Source organism: Salmo salar, chromosome ssa13 (genome assembly GCF_905237065.1).
Source record: "Salmo salar chromosome ssa13, Ssal_v3.1, whole genome shotgun sequence".
NCBI lineage: Eukaryota > Metazoa > Chordata > Actinopteri > Salmoniformes > Salmonidae > Salmo > Salmo salar.
The window spans coordinates 100,186,230-100,205,640 of record NC_059454.1 but is presented as its reverse complement, the minus strand read 5'-3'; the positions used below and the strand labels follow the sequence as shown (position 1 = coordinate 100,205,640).

The following is a 19,411-nucleotide window of genomic DNA, read 5'->3' as shown; positions in this document are numbered from 1 at the left end:
TCTGGGATTGATTTGCACTTTTCGCACCAAAGTACATTCATCTCTAGGAGACAGAACGAGTCTCCTTCCTGAGCGGTATGACGGCTGCATGGTCCCATGGTGTTTATACTTGCGTACTATTGTCTGTACAGCTGAACGTGGTACCTTCAGGCATTTGGAAATTGCTCCCAAGGATGAACCAGACTTGTGGAGGTCTGCAATTTTTTTTCTGAGGTCTTGAATGATTTCTTTAGATTTTCCCATGATGTCAAGCAAAGAGGCACTGAGTTTGAAGCAAGGCCTTGAAATATATCCACAGGTACACCTCCAATTGACTCAAATGATGTCAATTAGCCTATCAGAAGCTTCAAGCCATGACATCATTTTCTGGAATTTTCCAAGCTGTTTAAAGACACAGTCAACTTAGTGTATGTAAACTTCTGACCCACTGGAATTGTGATACAGTGAATTATAAGTGAAATAATTCGTTTGTCAACAATTGTTGGAAAAATTACTTGTGTCGTGCACAAAGTAGATGTTCTAACCGACTTGCCAAAACTATAGTTTGTTAACAAGAAATTTGTGGAGTGGTTGAATAACGAGTTTTAATGACTCCAACCTAAGTGTATGTAAACTTCTGACTTCAACTGTACATTGTTTTAGTGGCATCCATCCTGCTCCCCTTAATAAACAAAGCTAGTCATTTTCTGACGGGAGAGAGACCATAATGACTCGTTAAAAGTATCGCTATGCACTGTAGTGGGACTAGGACGGCTAACTTTTGTTCAACAAAAAACTAGACAAAGCCATTTAGGTCAGCTTTGAGTCAACAAAACCAGTCTTTCTCTCACTAGGGTATATACATCGGTGAGCAACAAGTTCTCCATAAAATAAACTGGAACACACTAAACACGCTAGACAACATTTCACAATGTAGGAAGACGGGGTAAATCCAAATCTTGCCCACAATAAGCAGATGTGTACAGCTCAGATAGAGAATGCATTGCAGGAGTTTACAGAACAAGAACATCAATGTGGGTAGTATTGCACCTCAAATAAATAATACATTTTCTCTTTGGATAAAATGCAAGAGACATTAGGTATACAGTAAGACAGACGGACACTGTTAATGTATAAATAATAAACAAAATATATAAATACATACAAGTAAAAACACCTACAAGATTTCAAATATACGATTGCTTAGTTCAGCCAGGGTTCCCCAAACTCGGTCCTGAGGACCCAAAGGGCTGCATGTTTTGGTTTTTGCCCTAACACTACACAGTGAATTCAAATGATCAAAGCTTGATGATTAGTTGATTATTTGAATCAGCTGTGTAGTGCTAGGGCAAAAACCAAAACATGCACCCCTTGGGGTCCCGAGGACCGAGTTTGGGGAACCCTGGCTTATTTCTCTTCTCTTCCATGGACAATAAATAAGCATACACTTTATATACAATATGAACAGTATTCTGTGGCTGAACTGAAACACTATTCAGCTATTATGAGTTTTTATCATCCGGGCTGTGTTCGAGAACATATTGATTAAGAAAATCATAGTATTCCTGCTCTTCTTTCTCCTCTTCTTCCTTCCCCTCTTCCTCAAGCTTCCCTGTCTGATGACGGATATATGGAAGAACAAATTGTCTACTAGCAGTTGCATCTTTGACCCTAACAACTGCATGAAATCTCACTGCAACATTAAGCATCATTGACCCTAACAACAGCACAGAATCTCACTGCAACATTAAGCGCCATTGACCCTAACAACAGCACAGAATCTCACTGCAACATTAAGCGTCATTGACCCTAACAACAGCACAGAATCTCACTGCAACATTAAGCGTCATTGACCCTAACAACAGCACAGAATCTCACTGCAACATTAAGCATCATTGACCCTAACAACAGCACAGAATCTCACTGCAACATTAAGCATCATTGACCCTAACAACAGCACAGAATCTCACTGCAACATTAAGCGCCATTGACCCTAACAACAGCACAGAATCTCACTGCAACATTAAGCGCCATTGACCCTAACAGCACAGAATCTCACTGCAACATTAAGCATCATTGACCCTAACAACAGCACAGAATCTCACTGCAACATTAAGCATCATTGACCCTAACAACAGCACAGAATCTCACTGCAACATTAAGCATCATTGACCCTAACAACAGCACAGAATCTCACTGCAACATTAAGCGTCATTGACCCTAACAACAGCACAGAATCTCACTGCAACATTAAGCGCCATTGACCCTAACAACAGCACAGAATCTCACTGCAACATTAAGCATCATTGACCCTAACAACAGCACAGAATCTCACTGCAACATTAAGCATCATTGACCCTAACAACAGCACAGAATCTCACTGCAACATTAAGCATCATTGACCCTAACAACAGCACAGAATCTCACTGCAACATTAAGCATCATTGACCCTAACAACAGCACAGAATCTCACTGCAACATTAAGCATCATTGACCCTAACAACAGCACAGAATCTCACTGCAACATTAAGCATCATTGACCCTAACAACAGCACAGAATCTCACTGAAACATTAAGCATCATTGACCCTAACAACAGCACAGAATCTCACTGCAACATTAAGCATCATTGACCCTAACAACAGCATGAAATCTCACTGCAACATTAAGCATCATTGACCCTAACAACAGCACAGAATCTCACTGCAACATTAAGCATCATTGACCCTAACAACAGCATGAAATCTCACTGCAACATTAAGCATCATTGACCCTAACAACAGCAAGAAATCTCACTGCAACATTAAGCATCATTGACCCTAACAACAGCACAGAATCTCACTGCAACATTAAGCATCATTGACCCTAACAACAGCACAGAATGTCACTGCAACATTAAGCATCATTGACCCTAACAACAGCACAGAATCTCACTGCAACATTAAGCATCATTTTATTTTTTATTTTATGTTACTAGGCAAGTCAGTTAAGAACAAATTCTTATTTTCAATGACGGCCTAGGAACAGTGGGTTAACTGCCTTGTTCAGGGGCAGAACGACAGATTTTTACCTTGTCAGCTCGGGGATTCGATCTTGCAACCTTTCAGTTACTAGTCCAACGCTCTAACCACTACTAACGCTCTAACTAACTACTATTCCAACGCTCTAACCACCGCCCCATTGACCCTAACAGCAGCACAGAATCCCACTGCAACATTAAGCTTATTTTCCTTGACTTGATTCACTGACAGTCTGCTTCTCTTCTTCCATGGACCAGAGTATGGGACATAAAGAAAAGTGATTGTGGTTATGAGGGAGGCTGGAGGCTGAGAGGGGTGGCTGGGCTGGGCAGTGGGGTGATGGTTTAAACCTGGTTTAAACCTGAAAACAGAGAGAACAGAACAGGGCTCATATACGCATCCTTATAACACAATACAACTTCATTTGATGCACAAGACAGGGGTCCGGGACACATTTCTACAAAGGACCACCCTGTTGGAGTGTATTTATCTCCAAAACAAACAGCCACAGGCAGATGTAGCAAACCCCATCCAAAAAGTAACCCATCCAAAACCCAGTCCTCATAATCCACATGCTGAAATAATTTAATTACAGCAACATTACTGTTTACAGGAGAAAAAACAGGCATTGTTGTAATTAGAGGGAGGATAAGCTGAGAGACACATGATCTATGTTATGAGTGAACCAAACATCATGGGAACAACAGAATAGCGGTCAACTATGAAGTGGTCAGTCATAAAGTTTGCCACTACATTGAGAGAGAGAGAGAGAGAGAGAGAGAGAGAGAGAGAGACAGACAGACACAGAGAGAGAGAGACAGAGACAGACAGAGAGAGAGACAGAGACAGACAGAGAGAGAGACAGAGACAGACAGAGAGAGAGAGAGAGAGAGAGAGAGAGACAGAGAGAGAGACAGACAGAGACAGAGACAGACAGAGACAGACAGAGACAGACAGAGACAGACAGAGACAGACAGAGACAGACAGAGACAGACAGAGAGAGAGAGTGAGATTGCTGGTGGACAAGACTACCTCATCATACTGTGTAAGTGGCTTTGACACAGAGGCCACTAAGTAAGGGATGAAAAGACGACTTTCTGTACATTACCTTGGAAGCCTACATTACCTTGAAAATAACGGACAGAGGTAACGTAGGCTTGGAGTTCCAAGTTAATGTAGGCTACAGAACGGAGGCGTTTATCCCGCTTACTACCAAAGTTTTCAAAGAAAACAACACTTAAGCACAAATTTATCGGTAGTAATTTTTTTTGTTATTGTTGATCTTTTTATTTTATAAGCGAATTCATACTTGTTCATCTTTTCTTTGATTAGTTTGATATATATGGATGCGACCCAGTTGCTTGTTCTTTACGTTCTTATCCCTTGCTTGCTAGCTAGCCAAGTAGCTACGGCTAACAGTCACAACCTCTGCAGTCAGAATAACAGAAAAGTAGCTGCATTTGCATTTGTTTTAAGCTGTTTCCTATTGACATTAATTTGGATACATCCAAATGAATGACGGTGCCTGATTTTGCCTGGCATAGCTATAAAAGTTTGCCTTCTCGTCAGGACACTCAACATAGTTTATTACGAGGAGATTGCATTGCATATCAAACACTAGGCTAGAAGCTAGCTAAATAGTTTGTTGCTAGAAAACCTGCCAATATGACAACCTAATTCAAAAATATCAGTTGTTGAAAACAGCTGGTCAAACTAGAAACATGTGGGAGGATCTTTTTATATTTGTATTTACATTTTTTATTATTACCCTTTTTTCTCCCCAATTTCGTAATTTCCAATTGGTAGTTACAGTCTTGTCCCACCGCTGCAACTCCTGTACGGACTCGAGAGAGGGGAAGGTAGAGAGCCATGCGTCCTCCGAAACACGACCCCGCCAAGCCGCACTGCTTCTTGACACACTACTCGTTTAATCCGGAAGACAGCCACACCAATGAGTTGGAGGAAACACCGTACAGCTGGCAACCGAAGCGCAATGGGACATGACTGTAACAGTAAGGACCGCAGAAATTCATGTTCATCACTCACCACACTAGGTCATTAGATGCTCCCAAAAAATAAGTCTCTGCAAAAACAAATCAAAGCTGGTAGTTTTTCCTGCGTTTACAATGTATCCAATTTCACTTTGTGTGGTTGTTGGTTTATCTTTCTGTAACTTTGTAGCAAGTATGGTCTGCATGTGTAGGCGCTTACTGCATCATGATTGCAAGGTGTCCCGATATCTTTTCCAACTGTCCAGTTATCTGGTTTTAATGCCCATTTTAGAAAGCCCTTCTAGCCAATCAGAAATGAGTATTCAACAATGATCTGGTATAAGGGGACTAACATAAGGTGACTTTAATCACATTGGGTGAGGGATGTGTTGTAGTTGGACACACATTATCTTTCCTCCGGATTTTATCCTAACTTCCACTTAAGTTAAATGTTCACTTAGTCATGCATCGATGTCAATTCTCCCATAAGTGAAAATTTGGCTTAAGTGAGAGTTAGGATTTACCCCTCAATTATGACTTTGGGTAAAGTGACTGAGGAAAAGCCTGTTTTGGAGTTTAAGACACTTTTTCATGTTCTCAGTGGGTGCGTCGCTGTGGTGCACAATGTAGGGAATAGGGTGCCATTTCACTCATCAACCGTAGACTTACAGTTGCAGGATCCTGAGTGTTTGACCTCCAGGTGACGCTGCTGAGCGCATGCGGCCTGCCTCATGGAACACTCGCTGGGGTAGGTGTTGTTGTCGCTGGAGCACACACTCTCACCCGGGCGACTCTCCGGACATGGCTCGTCACACACAGAGCAGCGTCCGCGGCCACTCGCTTCATCCCACAGACACCTTTTCGCTCCCCGACACACGATGTCGCCACACGACCGGGCGTCTAGAGAGGAGACACACACACAGAAAGCATCAGACAATATTATCCCACTCCCACACAGACCCAGGCTAGCGCTGATCTGTTTCTGATTCACACAGACACCATGATTCTGGTGATGGAGATAGACCTTGTGTCCTGTCTGTGTGTATGAGAACAGACAGAACAGACATGTTTTGGATGCTTTGTAGGCCTACTACTCTGGTATGTTCTGACAAAGGTCTTGGCGCATCAAAACACTGAAATCTTCATTGATCTAAGTGTGATGTATCAACTTTACAAACAGCACCCCATATTGATGCTCCAGTACTTACCAATGCATTTCCCTTCGTATGCCACGCCGATGGACCTTCCCAGGATGCACGTGGCTCTCCTCAGATGACAGGCGCTGGCATAAACAATGCCATCGTTGCCACACAGGTACTGGTCAGGTGACTTCACCTCTGGACACTGGTGATTACAGGTCACACAGTAGGCATTGTTGGTCTGGTCCACGACACACGACGCAGAGCCAGGGCAGCGAACTCCATGACACGTCTCTGTGGATGGAAAGACACACACACACGTAGAGGCATGACTCACATCTGACACTATTCATGTCATGTGAAACATTCAAATTACACACAATTTAAACATTTCACTTCACAACTCTCAGGTAAATATTCCCCCACCTGTGATGTTTATTTTTCCTTGCTGCTAGTCTATCTATACGCTTTATTACTGCCTAAGTTCGACTTAGCCTATCTGTGATATCAGATGGCAGACTCCACTTCACACTTCTGGTGTTTTTTGGACCTGCAGACAGGGCCGGCTCCAGGCATAAGTGACATAACAGGTCTATTGAGAGTAAAAATAGTCAAATACAGCAGGTGCTATTTAGTAGTTTTCCTGTTGTTATGTCAATCACTCAATTAGCTGACAATTAGCCATGTCAATTTTTGGATTGGTAGTTAGTCTAGCCAGCTATCTAAACTTGTAGCAAACATGGCCGAATACCGACCGTGCCCAGGGGCCCTGACTTTCAGGGGGGCCCCATTGATTTTTTTTTGTCCTTCTCACTCAGATATCATATTAACATGGCATAAGACATGGCAGAATGTGTAAAGTTATAGGAATTTAGCTTTAAAGGTCCCCAATAGAGGGCAATGCCGCCACTATTTCGACATAATTCCTGTCCAATAGCAGAAATTCTCGTTTAGGTTCCACCTCCAAAGAATGACGAAGGCTGATAAAACATATTCACCAATTGAGGGTGGGAACATTGTGGTGGTTTCAACATGGAGTGGAGAAATAATAACAAGCAGGGCACTGACATCCATCAGTGTAGCTAGCTAGCTAATGTTACTATTTGCCTCATTCAGCGCGACACATCTCCTTCACATAGAGTTGATCAGGCTGTTGATTGTAGCCTATGGAATGTTGTTCCACTCCTCTTCAATGGCTGTGCGAAGTTGCTGGATATTGACGGGAACTGGAGCACGTTGTCGTACACGTCGAGCCAGAGCATCCCAAACATGCTCAATCGGTGACATGTCTGGTGGGTATGCAGGCAACGGAAGAAATGGGACATTTTCAGCTTCCAGGAATTGTGTTCAGATCCTTGCAACATGGGGCTGTGCATTATCATGTTGAAACATGTCATGGTGGCGGATGAATGGCACGACAACAGGCCTCAGGATAACATACAATTGTGTTCATTGTCCGTAGCTTATGCCTGCCAATACCATAACCCCACTGCCACCATGGGGCACTCTGTTCCCAATGTTGACATTAGCAAACCGCTCGCCCACACAGTCTGCCATCTGCCCGGTATAGTTGAAACTGGGATTCATCCATGAAGAGTAAACTTCTCCAGCGTGCCAGTGGCCATCGAAGGTGAGCATTTGCCCACTGAAGTCGGTTATGACGCCGAACTGCAGTCAATCCAAGACCCTGGTGATGTCACGCTTGTCGTTGGAAATGGAGGACCAAAACGCAGCAGGTATGTGTATGCTCATCTTGATTTTTAATTATCTTCAGAAATGAACATACAAAATAACAAAGAACGAACAATCGACAAAAAACAGTCTGGTAAGGCACAAGGCTCAACACAGAACAATCACCCACAAATCACACACACAAACACACCCTAATATATGGGACTCTCAATCAAAGGCAGATAGACAACACCTGCCTTCAACTGAGAGTCCCAACCCCAATTAACCAAACATAGAAACACACACACTAGACTAACCATAGAATACAAACACATAGACCATCAACCAAAAACCCGGAAATACTAAATCAAACACCTTTTACACAAACACACCACCCCGAACCACATAAAACAAATACCCTCTGCCACGTCCTGACCAAACTACAAAAACAATTAACCTTATACTGGCCAGGACGTGACAGTAACCCCCCCTTAAAGGTGCTACCCCAGAAGCACCTTAACAAAAAAAATAACCCCAAGCAACACCAAAAAAAATTCCCCTAAACTAAAGGGAGGGAAGGGAGGGTGGCTGCCGTCAACGACGGCACTGTGCTACACCCCCCCTCCCCAACCCACCTATTTCTGGAGGTGGCTCCGGCTCAGGCCGTTCCAGGCTGTCGGGGCAGTCTGGCAGCTCGGGACCGTCTGGGCAGTCTGGCAACTCGGGACAGTCTGGGCAGTCTGGCAACTCGGGACAGTCTGGCAACTCGGGACAGTCTGGGCAGTCTGGCAACTCGGGACAGCCCGGGCAGTCTGGTAACTCGGGACAGTCTGGCAACTCGGGACAGTCTGGGCAGTCTGGCCACTCGGGACAGTCTGGGCAGTCTGGCCACTCGGGACAGTCTGGCAACTCGGGACAGTCTGGGCAGTCTGGCCACTCGGGACCGTCTGGGCAGTCTGGCCACTCCGGGCAGTTCTGGGCAGTCTGGCCACTCCGGCAGTTCAGGGCAGTCTGGCCACTCCGGCAGTTCAGCGCAGTCTGGCCACTCCGGCAGTTCAGCGCAGTCTGGCCACTCCGGCAGTTCAGGGCAGTCTGGCCACTCCGGCAGTTCAGGGCAGTCTGGCCACTCCGGCAGTTCAGCGCAGTCTGGCCACTCCGGCAGTTCAGCGCAGTCTGGCCACTCCGGCAGTTCAGCGCAGTCTGGCCACTCCGGCGACTGTTGACTGGCGGGCAGCTCTGACGACTGTTGACTGGCGGGCAGCTCTGACGACTGTTGACTGGCGGGCAGCTCTGACGACGACTGTTGACTGGCGGGCAGCTCTGATGACGACTGTTGACTGGCGGGCAGCTCTGATGACGACTGTTGACTGGCGGGCAGCTCTGGTGACTGTTGACTGGCGGGCAGCTCTGGTGACTGTTGACTGGCGGGCAGCTCTGGTGACTGTTGACTGGCGGGCAGCTCTGGTGACTGTTGACTGGCGGGCAGCTCTGGTGACTGTTGACTGGCGGGCAGCTCTGGTGACTGTTGACTGGCGTGCCTGGGTTGACGCACTTGTAGCCTGGTGCGTGGTGCTGGTACTGGGCTTACCAGATTATGAACACGCACCTCCAGGCTAGTGCGGGGAGCGGGAACAGGACGAGTCGGACTGGGTTGACGCACTTCCGGGTCCGCACGAGAGACAGGAGCTGGAAACCCAGGGCTATGGAGGCGCACAGTCGGTCTAGATCTTACCTCCTGCACAACCCGCCTTGGCTGGATGGAACTAGTAGCCCTGTACGAGCGGGGTGCTCGTACAGGGCAGACTGGGCTGTGCAGGGGCCTGATGGTAGCCGTGCGTAGAGCGGGAGTTGGGTAGCCTGGTCCTCGGAGGCGTACCGGCGACCAGATGCGCTGCGCAGGCATCCTCCTACCAGGCTGGATGCCCGCTCTAGCACGGCACCTGCGAGGGGCTGGAATAACGTGCACCGGACTGTGCGTGCGTTTGGGTGAAATAGTGCGCTCCTCAGCGAAACATAGCGCTCTCCACCTCATACGCTCCTCCATATAACCACGGGTAGCTGGCTTCCGGCTCTTCTTACGCCTAGCCAAACTACCCGTGTGCCCCCCCCAAAAAAAATCTTGGGGGTGCCTCTCGTGCTTCTCCCTCAGCGCGTACTTGGCCTCGTACCTCCGCCTCTCTGCCTTGGCTGCCTCAATTTCCCACTTATACTGGCCAGGACATGACAGGTGAATACGACAAGCAAGCAGATGAGCTTCCCTGAGATGGTTTCTGACAGTTTCTGCAGAAAGTCTTCAGTTGTGCAAACCCACAATTTCGTCAGCTGTCTGGGTGGCTAGTCTCAGATGATCCCGCAGGTGAAGAAGTCGGATGTGGAGGTCCTGGGCTGGCTTGTTTACACGTGGCCTACGGTTGTGAGGCGGTTGGACGTACTGCCAAATTCTCTAAAACGACATTGGAGGTGGCTTATGGTAGAGAAATGAACATTAAATTCTCTGGCAACAACTCTGGTGGACATTCCTGCAGTCAGTATGCCAAATATACACTCGCTCAAAACTTGAGACATCTATGGCATTGTGTTATGTGATAAAACTGCATACAAGGTGCACCTGTGTAATAGTCATGCTGTTTAATCAGCTTCTTGATATGCCACACCTGTCAGGTGGATGGATTATCTTGGCAAAGGAGAAATGCTCACTAACAGGGATGTAAACAAATGTGTGCCATTTCTTTTGAGAAATAAGCTTTTCATGCATATGGAACATTTCGGGGATCTTTTATTTCAGCTCATGAAACATTGGACCAACACTTTACATGTTGCGTTTATATTTTTGTTCTGTATAGATAAACAAGTTTGTGGAATCTGCACCAATCAAAGCAGTGGAACGTGGTCAAAACCATTAATATTGGGGGGAGCAGGGTTCCAAAATGCAATCATGTCACACGCAATTTTACAATTTATAAAATGGTCATATATATTTTTTTTAATACAGACTAGCTCAAAAATAAGTAAAACTTGACAAATTATCCAATCGGTTATGATAATTTGCTGGTAAAAAAGTGGAGTTGCAAAAACATAAGTGTGCACACCCTATTTTAATTTGCTCCATGGCTCAGGCAGCCAAGTGTAGACTACAGCGAAAAGCTGTTTGGCTCAGCCAAACATGGTCTATTGTATTGCTCAGCTCAATCGCAACTCGTGAAGAGGAAGAACTTTGCAGGTGTTTCTGATTAGCCATGCTGGTGGGTGGTAACATTCAAACAAAACCCAGGCCTGAAAAGAAATGTAGACAGGAAAGTATTAGCACGTCCTATCACAGGAGAAACACACAGCATTGGTACTGAAAACATCCAAAGTTACTACTTCAACCCAAAATATATCATACTTTGTCTTAATTTATTACTTATTGATTGAAATCGTTGTGCAACATCATGGGCATTGTCTTTCAGCTGAAAAAAAGTGAATTTCTGCGCTTCTGGGCATTTAAACCTGCTAAAATGTTCTCTTCACCCCATGGCAAAATGGGTTGAATTGCAGGAAATTAGCTGTAAAACTGCCAATTTCTTCTCTCTGCCCCATGGCAAAATTAGTAGAGTTGCATAAAATGTGTTATAACATTTCAAAAAAAATCTCTCCGCCCCAAGGCAAAATGTGTAGAATTGCAGGAAATTAACTTTAAAACTGGAATGTTTCTCTCCGTCATACAGAGAGGGGCCACTAAAATCTCGCTTATGGCCCCCAAGCGGCTAGAGCCGGCCCTGCCTGCAGAACTAGAGCTGCCTAAACCCATCTGTCTCTGTGCCCATGCACCAAAACATGTGCTATGAATCAGGTCGATAGGGAAGTCTTCCCTAAGCTGTGTGTACTGTCTACCAGTGTCTGAGTCTGATACTGTAATGCCTATTCTACGGCCTCCAGGCCATGGTACTACACTCCTAAAAATAAAGGTGCTATCTATAACCAAAAAGGGTTCTTTGGTTGTCCCATAACATAACCCTTTGAAGAACCTATTTTGGTTCCAGGTAGAAGCCTCTGTGGAAAGGGTTCTACATGGAACATAAAAGAGTTCTATCTGAAACCAAAAAACATTCTCCTATGGGGACAGATGCAGAACACTTTTGGAATCCTTTTTTCTAAGTGTAGTCTACTGCCTCCAGACCATGGTACTGTAATGTCTAGTCTACTGCCTCCAGACCATGGTACTGTAATGTCTAGTCTACTGCCTCCAGACCATGGTACTGTAATGTCTAGTCTACTGCCTCCAGACCATGGTACTGTAATGTCTAGTCTACTGCCTCCAGACCATGGTACTGTAATGTCTAGTCTACTGCCTCCAGACCATGGTACTGTAATGTCTAGTCTACTGCCTCCAGACCATGGTACTGTAATGTCTAGTCTACTGCCTCCAGACCATGGTACTGTAATGTCTAGTCTACTGCCTCCAGACCATGGTACTGTAATGTCTAGTCTACTGCCTCCAGACCATGGTACTGTAATGTCTAGTCTACTGCCTCCAGACCATGGTACTGTATTGTCTAGTCTACTGCCTCCAGACCATGGTACTGTAATGTCTAGTCTACTGCCTCCAGACCATGGTACTGTAATGTGTAGTCTACTGCCTCCAGACCATGGTACTGTAATGTCTAGTCTACTGCCTCCAGACCACGGTACTGTAATGTCTAGTCTACTGCCTCCAGACCATGGTACTGTAATGTCTAGTCTACTGCCTCCAGACCATGGTACTGTAATGTCTAGTCTACTGCCTCCAGACCATGGTACTGTAATGTCTAGTCTACTGCCTCCAGACCATGGTACTGTAATGTCTAGTCTACTGCCTCCAGACCATGGTACTGTAATGTCTAGTCTACTGCCTCCAGACCATGGTACTGTAATGTCTAGTCTACTGCCTCCAGACCATGGTACTGTAATGTCTAGTCTACTGCCTCCAGACCATGGTACTGTAATGTCTAGTCTACTGCCTCCAGACCATGGTACTGTATTGTCTAGTCTACTGCCTCCAGACCATGGTACTGTAATGTCTAGTCTACTGCCTCCAGACCATGGTACTGTAATGTCTAGTCTACTGCCTCCAGACCATGGTACTGTAATGTCTAGTCTACTGCCTCCAGACCATGGTACTGTATTGTCTAGTCTACTGCCTCCAGACCATGGTACTGTAATGTCTAGTCTACTGCCTCCAGACCATGGTACTGTAATGTGTAGTCTACTGCCTCCAGACCATGGTACTGTAATGTCTAGTCTACTGCCTCCAGACCATGGTACTGTAATGTCTAGTCTACTGCCTCCAGACCATGGTACTGTAATGTCTAGACTACTGCCTCCAGACCATGGTACTGTAATGTCTAGTCTACTGCCTCCAGACCATGGTACTGTAATGTCTAGTCTACTGCCTCCAGACCATGGTACTGTAATGTCTAGTCTACTGCCTCCAGACCATGGTACTGTAATGTGTAGTCTACTGCCTCCAGACCATGGTACTGTAATGTCTAGTCTACTGCTTCCAGACCATGGTACTGTAATGTCTAGTCTACTGCCTCCAGACCATGGTACTGTAATGTCTAGTCTACTGCCTCCAGACCACGGTACTGTAATGTGTAGTCTACTGCCTCCAGACCATGGTACTGTAATGTCTAGTCTACTGCCTCCAGACCATGGTACTGTAATGTCTAGTCTACTGCCTCCAGACCACGGTACTGTAATGTCTAGTCTACTGCCTCCAGACCATGGTACTGTATTGTCTAGTCTACTGCCTCCAGACCATGGTACTGTAATGTCTAGACTACTGCCTCCAGACCATGGTACTGTAATGTGTAGTCTACTGCCTCCAGACCATGGTACTGTAATGTCTAGTCTACTGCCTCCAGACCATGGTACTGTAATGTCTAGTCTACTGCCTCCAGACCATGGTACTGTAATGTCTAGTCTACTGCCTCCAGACCATGGTACTGTAATGTCTAGTCTACTGCCTCCAGACCATGGTACTGTAATGTCTAGTCTACTGCCTCCAGACTATGGTACTGTAATGTCTAGTCTACTGCCTCCAGACCATGGTACTGTAATGTCTAGTCTACTGCCTCCAGACCATGGTACTGTAATGTCTAGTCTACTGCCTCCAGACCATGGTACTGTAATGTCTAGTCTACTGCCTCCAGACCATGGTACTGTAATGTCTAGTCTACTGCCTCCAGACCACGGTACTGTAATGTCTAGTCTACTGCCTCCAGACCACGGTACTGTAATGTCTAGCCTACTGCCTCCAGACCACGGTACTGTAATGTCTAGTCTACTGCCTCCAGACCACGGTACTGTAATGTCTAGTCTACTGCCTCCAGACCATGGTACTGTAATGTCTAGTCTACTGCCTCCAGACCATGGTACTGTAATGTCTAGTCTACTGCCTCCAGACCACGGTACTGTAATGTCTAGTCTACTGCCTCCAGACCATGGTACTGTAATGTCTAGTCTACTGCCTCCAGACCACGGTACTGTAATGTCTAGTCTACTGCCTCCAGACCACGGTACTGTAATGTCTAGTCTACTGCCTCCAGACCATGGTACTGTAATGTCTAGTCTACTGCCTCCAGACCACGGTACTGTAATGTCTAGTCTACTGCCTCCAGACCATGGTACTGTAATGTCTAGTCTACTGCCTCCAGACCATGGTACTGTAATGTCTAGTCTACTGCCTCCAGACCATGGTACTGTAATGTGTAGTCTACTGCCTCCAGACCATGGTACTGTAATGTCTAGTCTACTGCCTCCAGACCACGGTACTGTATTGTCTAGTCTACTGCCTCCAGACCATGGTACTGTAATGTCTAGTCTACTGCCTCCAGACCATGGTACTGTAATGTCTAGTCTACTGCCTCCAGACCATGGTACTGTAATGTGTAGTCTACTGCCTCCAGACCATGGTACTGTAATGTCTAGTCTACTGCCTCCAGACCATAAACAGGCAGTACAGTTAGCCCCCTTGTGCCATACATGGGAAAACAATCGTTTAACCCAAGTCCGGAATAGTCTCACAAGTCAGATAATTATTTCAGAAATATCACTTCTATGTGATAGACTTGAAATGAAAACCAAGTCTGGTACTCACTGACCCTAATACACATACTTTATAAATGAAGTGATACACACTGACCCTAATACACATACTTTATAAATGAAGTGGTACTCACTGACCCTAATACACATACTTTATAAATGAAGTGATACACACTGACCCTAATACACACACTTTATAAATGAAGTGGTACTCACTGACCCTAATACACATACTTTATAAATGAAGTGGTACTCACTGACCCTAATACACATACTTTATAAATGAAGTGGTACTCACTGACCCTAATACACATACTTTATAAATGAAGTGGTACTCACTGACCCTAATACACATACTTTATAAATGAAGTGATACACACTGACCCTAATACACATACTTTATAAATGAAGTGGTACTCACTGACCCTAATACACATACTTTATAAATGAAGTGGTACTCACTGACCCTAATACACATACTGTATAAATTAAGTGGTACTCACTGACCCTAATACACATACTTTATAAATGAAGTGGTACTCACTGACCCTAATACACATACTTTATAAATGAAGTGGTACTCACTGACCCTAATACACATACTTTATAAATGAAGTGGTACTCACTGACCCTAATACACATACTTTATAAATGAAGTGGTACTCACTGACCCTAATACACATACTTTATAAATGAAGTGGTACTCACTGACCCTAATACACATACTTTATAAATGAAGTGGTACTCACTGACCCTAATACACATACTTTATAAATGAAGTGGTACTCACTGACCCTAATACACATACTTTATAAATGAAGTGGTACTCACTGACCCTAATACACATACTTTATAAATGAAGTGGTACTCACTGACCCTAATACACATACTTTATAAATGAAGTGGTCGGGTTGCAAAATTCATGAAACGTTCCCAAAATTCTCAGAATCAGGATGGAATAAACAGGGATGGAATCCTCCAACCGGGATATCTGGAAAACTTGGTAATTTTGGGGAAAGTTTCATGAATTTTGCTACCTTAATCCTGATGGGGACTTACTGCGGCAGCGTCCGTGGTACTGGACCTCCAGGTCAGGATGGTTCCTGCAGCGGGCCCTGAGCAATGTACACTCATCCTTGTAGGATTTTCCATCCGACCCACAGATGGACCCCCTCCTTGTGACGTTGGAGCAGTCCGGAGCACACACACACCTGGGCTTGTTCCTCTTGTTCATCTTGCATCTCTTCCCAGGACCGCAGTCAACGCTGTCGCATGTTTCTGGGATGGATGGATGGATGGATGGATGGATGGATGGATGGATGGATGGATGGATGGATGCATAGATGGGTGGGTGGGTGGGTGGGTGGGTGGGTGGGTGGGTGGTTGGTTGGTTGGTTGGTTGGATGGATGGATGCATGGATGGATGGATGGATGGATGGATGGATGGATGGATGGATGGATGGATGGATGGATGGATGGATGGATGCATTGATGGGTGGTTGGGTGGATGGATGGGTGGGTGGGTGGATGCATGGATGGATGGGTGGGTGGATGGATGGATGGGTGGGTGGGTGGGTGGGTGGTTGGGTGGATGGATGGGTGGGTGGATGCATGGATGGATGGGTGGGTGGATGCATGGATGAGTGGGTGGTTGGGTGGGTGGATGGATGGATGGATGGATGGATGGATGGATGGATGGATGGATGGATGGATGGATGGATGGGTGGGTGGGTGGTTGGTTGGGTGGATGGATGGATGGATGGATGGATGGATGGATGGATGGATGGATGGATGGATGGATTAATTGAGGAACAAATCAAGTCATCATACATAATGAATATGATATAAAACCAAATTCCTTTATCAAAACCCATTATAGCAGGATACTATATGGAGAGTAATTATAGGTCATTAACATATGACATGCCATACACATGATAACATGTTGGAGTTTTTTGTAAGAAGTTCCACCAGAATAAGTTCCATCAGAATAATGTTGCACCACTTGAAGTAATGATATTGATCATCACTCACCTTTACAAGGTATGCAATTAGGCGCGCCTCCATTGAAGATCATCCATCGGAACAGCGTGCTGTTGGGCACATCTTCCTCGGTCCATGCGGTGCCCAGACGGCCACTCCGGCAGCAGTCCTCCCGGGTCATCCCGGACATGTAGAGCACCTGGCACCGGCCGTTCTTTCCCTGCTGCAACCAGCAGTTACCCGCTGGAGAGAGACGGTCCGTGACCAATTAAAGTATCGTATGCGCACGCGTATAACGGTAGAGCATTGCCTTATTTGAGCATGCTAAATCTTAAACAACGCCAACTTTTCCCCATAGCACCATATATCCATTTCTACTTTTTTGTTTAGAGAACATTTCTACAATACAGGTTATGCCAAATGTGTTCTGATTGCGTAAAGACCAACACCAGAGGACGCAAGGGAGGAGCGGCGTGTTCTCACCCCTCCTTGGGACCCACCAGTCCATCTGTCTCAGGCTATCAGCTCAGCTTGTAGGAGAATGACCCACTTGTAAAGGTATAGGAAGTCACATTGGCTAATCTCCGACTCTATTATGCAATAAAGCTTGTACATTACGAATTGGTCATAGATTTTCTTTCAGACTAGGCCTACCCATGCAATTTTATAATTGATCGCATGTTTTGATTAACTACATTAGATCTAACATATTTAGTTTTAGACACAATCCCAATCATTCAAGACAAATATGAGCACACAACCCACACAATAACCCATATTTTCTTCTGAGGTATTTGGAAGATACATGTACTGAACTAGCTTGGCTGATGTTTCAATGTCGCCTACAACTTGACCTTAAAAAGTTATACCATCCTTACTCAACAATATAACTGGTCACATAATCAATCACAGCATACTCACCCTGGACTTTGTAGTCCTCCATAAAGTGAGTGAACCACATGAAAAGCGCAATCACGCCTTGACGGAGCTGTGGTGTTTGTAGCATCCTAAACATGGGAACCGATGGCAGAGTGGCGCGAACGACTGCAGTCCTGACGCGCAGCGGAGAAGTTGTGTCTGTGCGCACGCGATGCAAAGCTCAGTGAGTGACTGTCAAACTGTCTGACTCCGTCTCTCTTTTCAAATCTTTAAGGGTCTGTAGCTCAATATCTGAAGTGGGCGGTCTTCAAATTGGTGGGGTGGGGGATGTTTTTTGTTTTATAGTTTTCCCTTCATCAGGTCCCGAACAGTAACTAGACTCTATAGAGTTTCTCAATAGTGAGTGTGCATTAAAGGATTTTAAAGAATGGTTTGGGGGCAGGAGTACTGACGACATTGGTGCGTAAAGAGATTGTCAAGAACACAATGTTGATCAGAGGGCATTAAACACACATTTAATTCTATTGACAGTTGTACCTGTGTCATTCATTGTACACCTACTGAAACGACATTCATTTGATGTTGTTTGCTCAAATATTTTAGTTGCATAAAATGTCATAACAGCTGTTTTGAGATGTCATTAAAAGTTCGTATGATGCAGTATATTCGTTATCAGAGTTATTCGCAAGAAATACAAATACAATAGGGTTAAATATATGTTAATTTTTTTCTCCAAGTGGGCTAGTACACCCACCGGCCCACGCCGGTTTTGGTTATGCGTTAATCTTTGTAAGTTCTCCATTGCTGTGGATAGATAGCCTATAAGAAATGATAATAATAGCCACAGGAATACAACCATTCCAATAATAGATTGGTGAGTAGTTTGGCCCTCGCTCTCTGGGGTCAAACATATAAATATAGGCTGTCCAATCCCGTCTACAAAGAGGCTTTTAAAGATAAACATATACATTAGCCAACGCTTAGCTGTTGAGCTGCCTTAGTGTGAATAGCTTCCCCCATATGTCGCAACGCCTTAACAGGTGGCACCTCACATGTGCCACCTCTGGACAGGTAGACTAGATTTACGTCCTCAACCATAACGGCTCTGCTTTCAAATGGTGATATCGTGTGCCCTCCATTGGTAGACACGTAGAACTGCACCTCACCTGGTCCAGTTTCTGAGTGCTGGTGCCAATGTGTGCCAAGGGGCGCCAAGAGAGCAATGATTTTGTGATACTTGAAATGATCGAATCGAATGACCTAACCTCTAACAATCAGTTAAATGGTTAAATTGACATTTCTAACGTTTTGCAACCGATACATATTAGTCATAGTTTATATATGCTAAACCTCAAATAGCAACACGACATAGACAAAATAAGAAGCGAGCATCGCATATCAACTAGGCATGATAGAGGGGAAAATGTGGTTTAAAATGTTCTTTATGGCATAATTTTGATTTGTTTGCGTCTACCCTACATGCGTTAGAGTGACACCTAATGGTCTGTCCTATTTCCTGCATACCAGTCAGCTGACTGCGAGGATGAGCGATGGTTCAGGGTCTGGCAGTAGTAACGTGGTAGCCTACATTCATTTGATCAATTTTGTGTATACAACTTCATTCATGACTACCGAAGTATGCGCAATAGGCTGTTTAAGAGTGTTGAGCTGTCACTGTCATG

At 45.0% G+C, this 19,411-nt stretch overlaps 1 protein-coding gene across 2 annotated transcripts; it reads right to left on the bottom strand.

Moving 5' to 3' along the window:
* Positions 1-633: 633 nt before the first annotated feature.
* LOC106568398 (follistatin-A) lies at positions 634-18,083 on the bottom strand. Of its 2 annotated transcripts, none has more exons than XM_014138707.2 (6): positions 17,772-18,083; positions 16,902-17,093; positions 15,927-16,145; positions 6,198-6,422; positions 5,648-5,889; positions 634-1,595 (listed from the first exon to the last, which is right to left on the bottom strand). In XM_014138707.2, exons 1-6 carry the CDS (start codon positions 17,863-17,865, stop codon positions 1,482-1,484), a joined length of 1,086 nt encoding a protein of 361 aa, XP_013994182.1. In that variant the 5' UTR covers positions 17,866-18,083; the 3' UTR covers positions 634-1,481. The 2 variants fall into 2 exon arrangements, with proteins under 2 accessions (XP_013994182.1, XP_013994181.1); XM_014138706.2 differs by having other exon boundaries at positions 634-3,359; positions 5,659-5,889; positions 17,772-18,076.
* Positions 18,084-19,411: the final 1,328 nt, after the last annotated feature.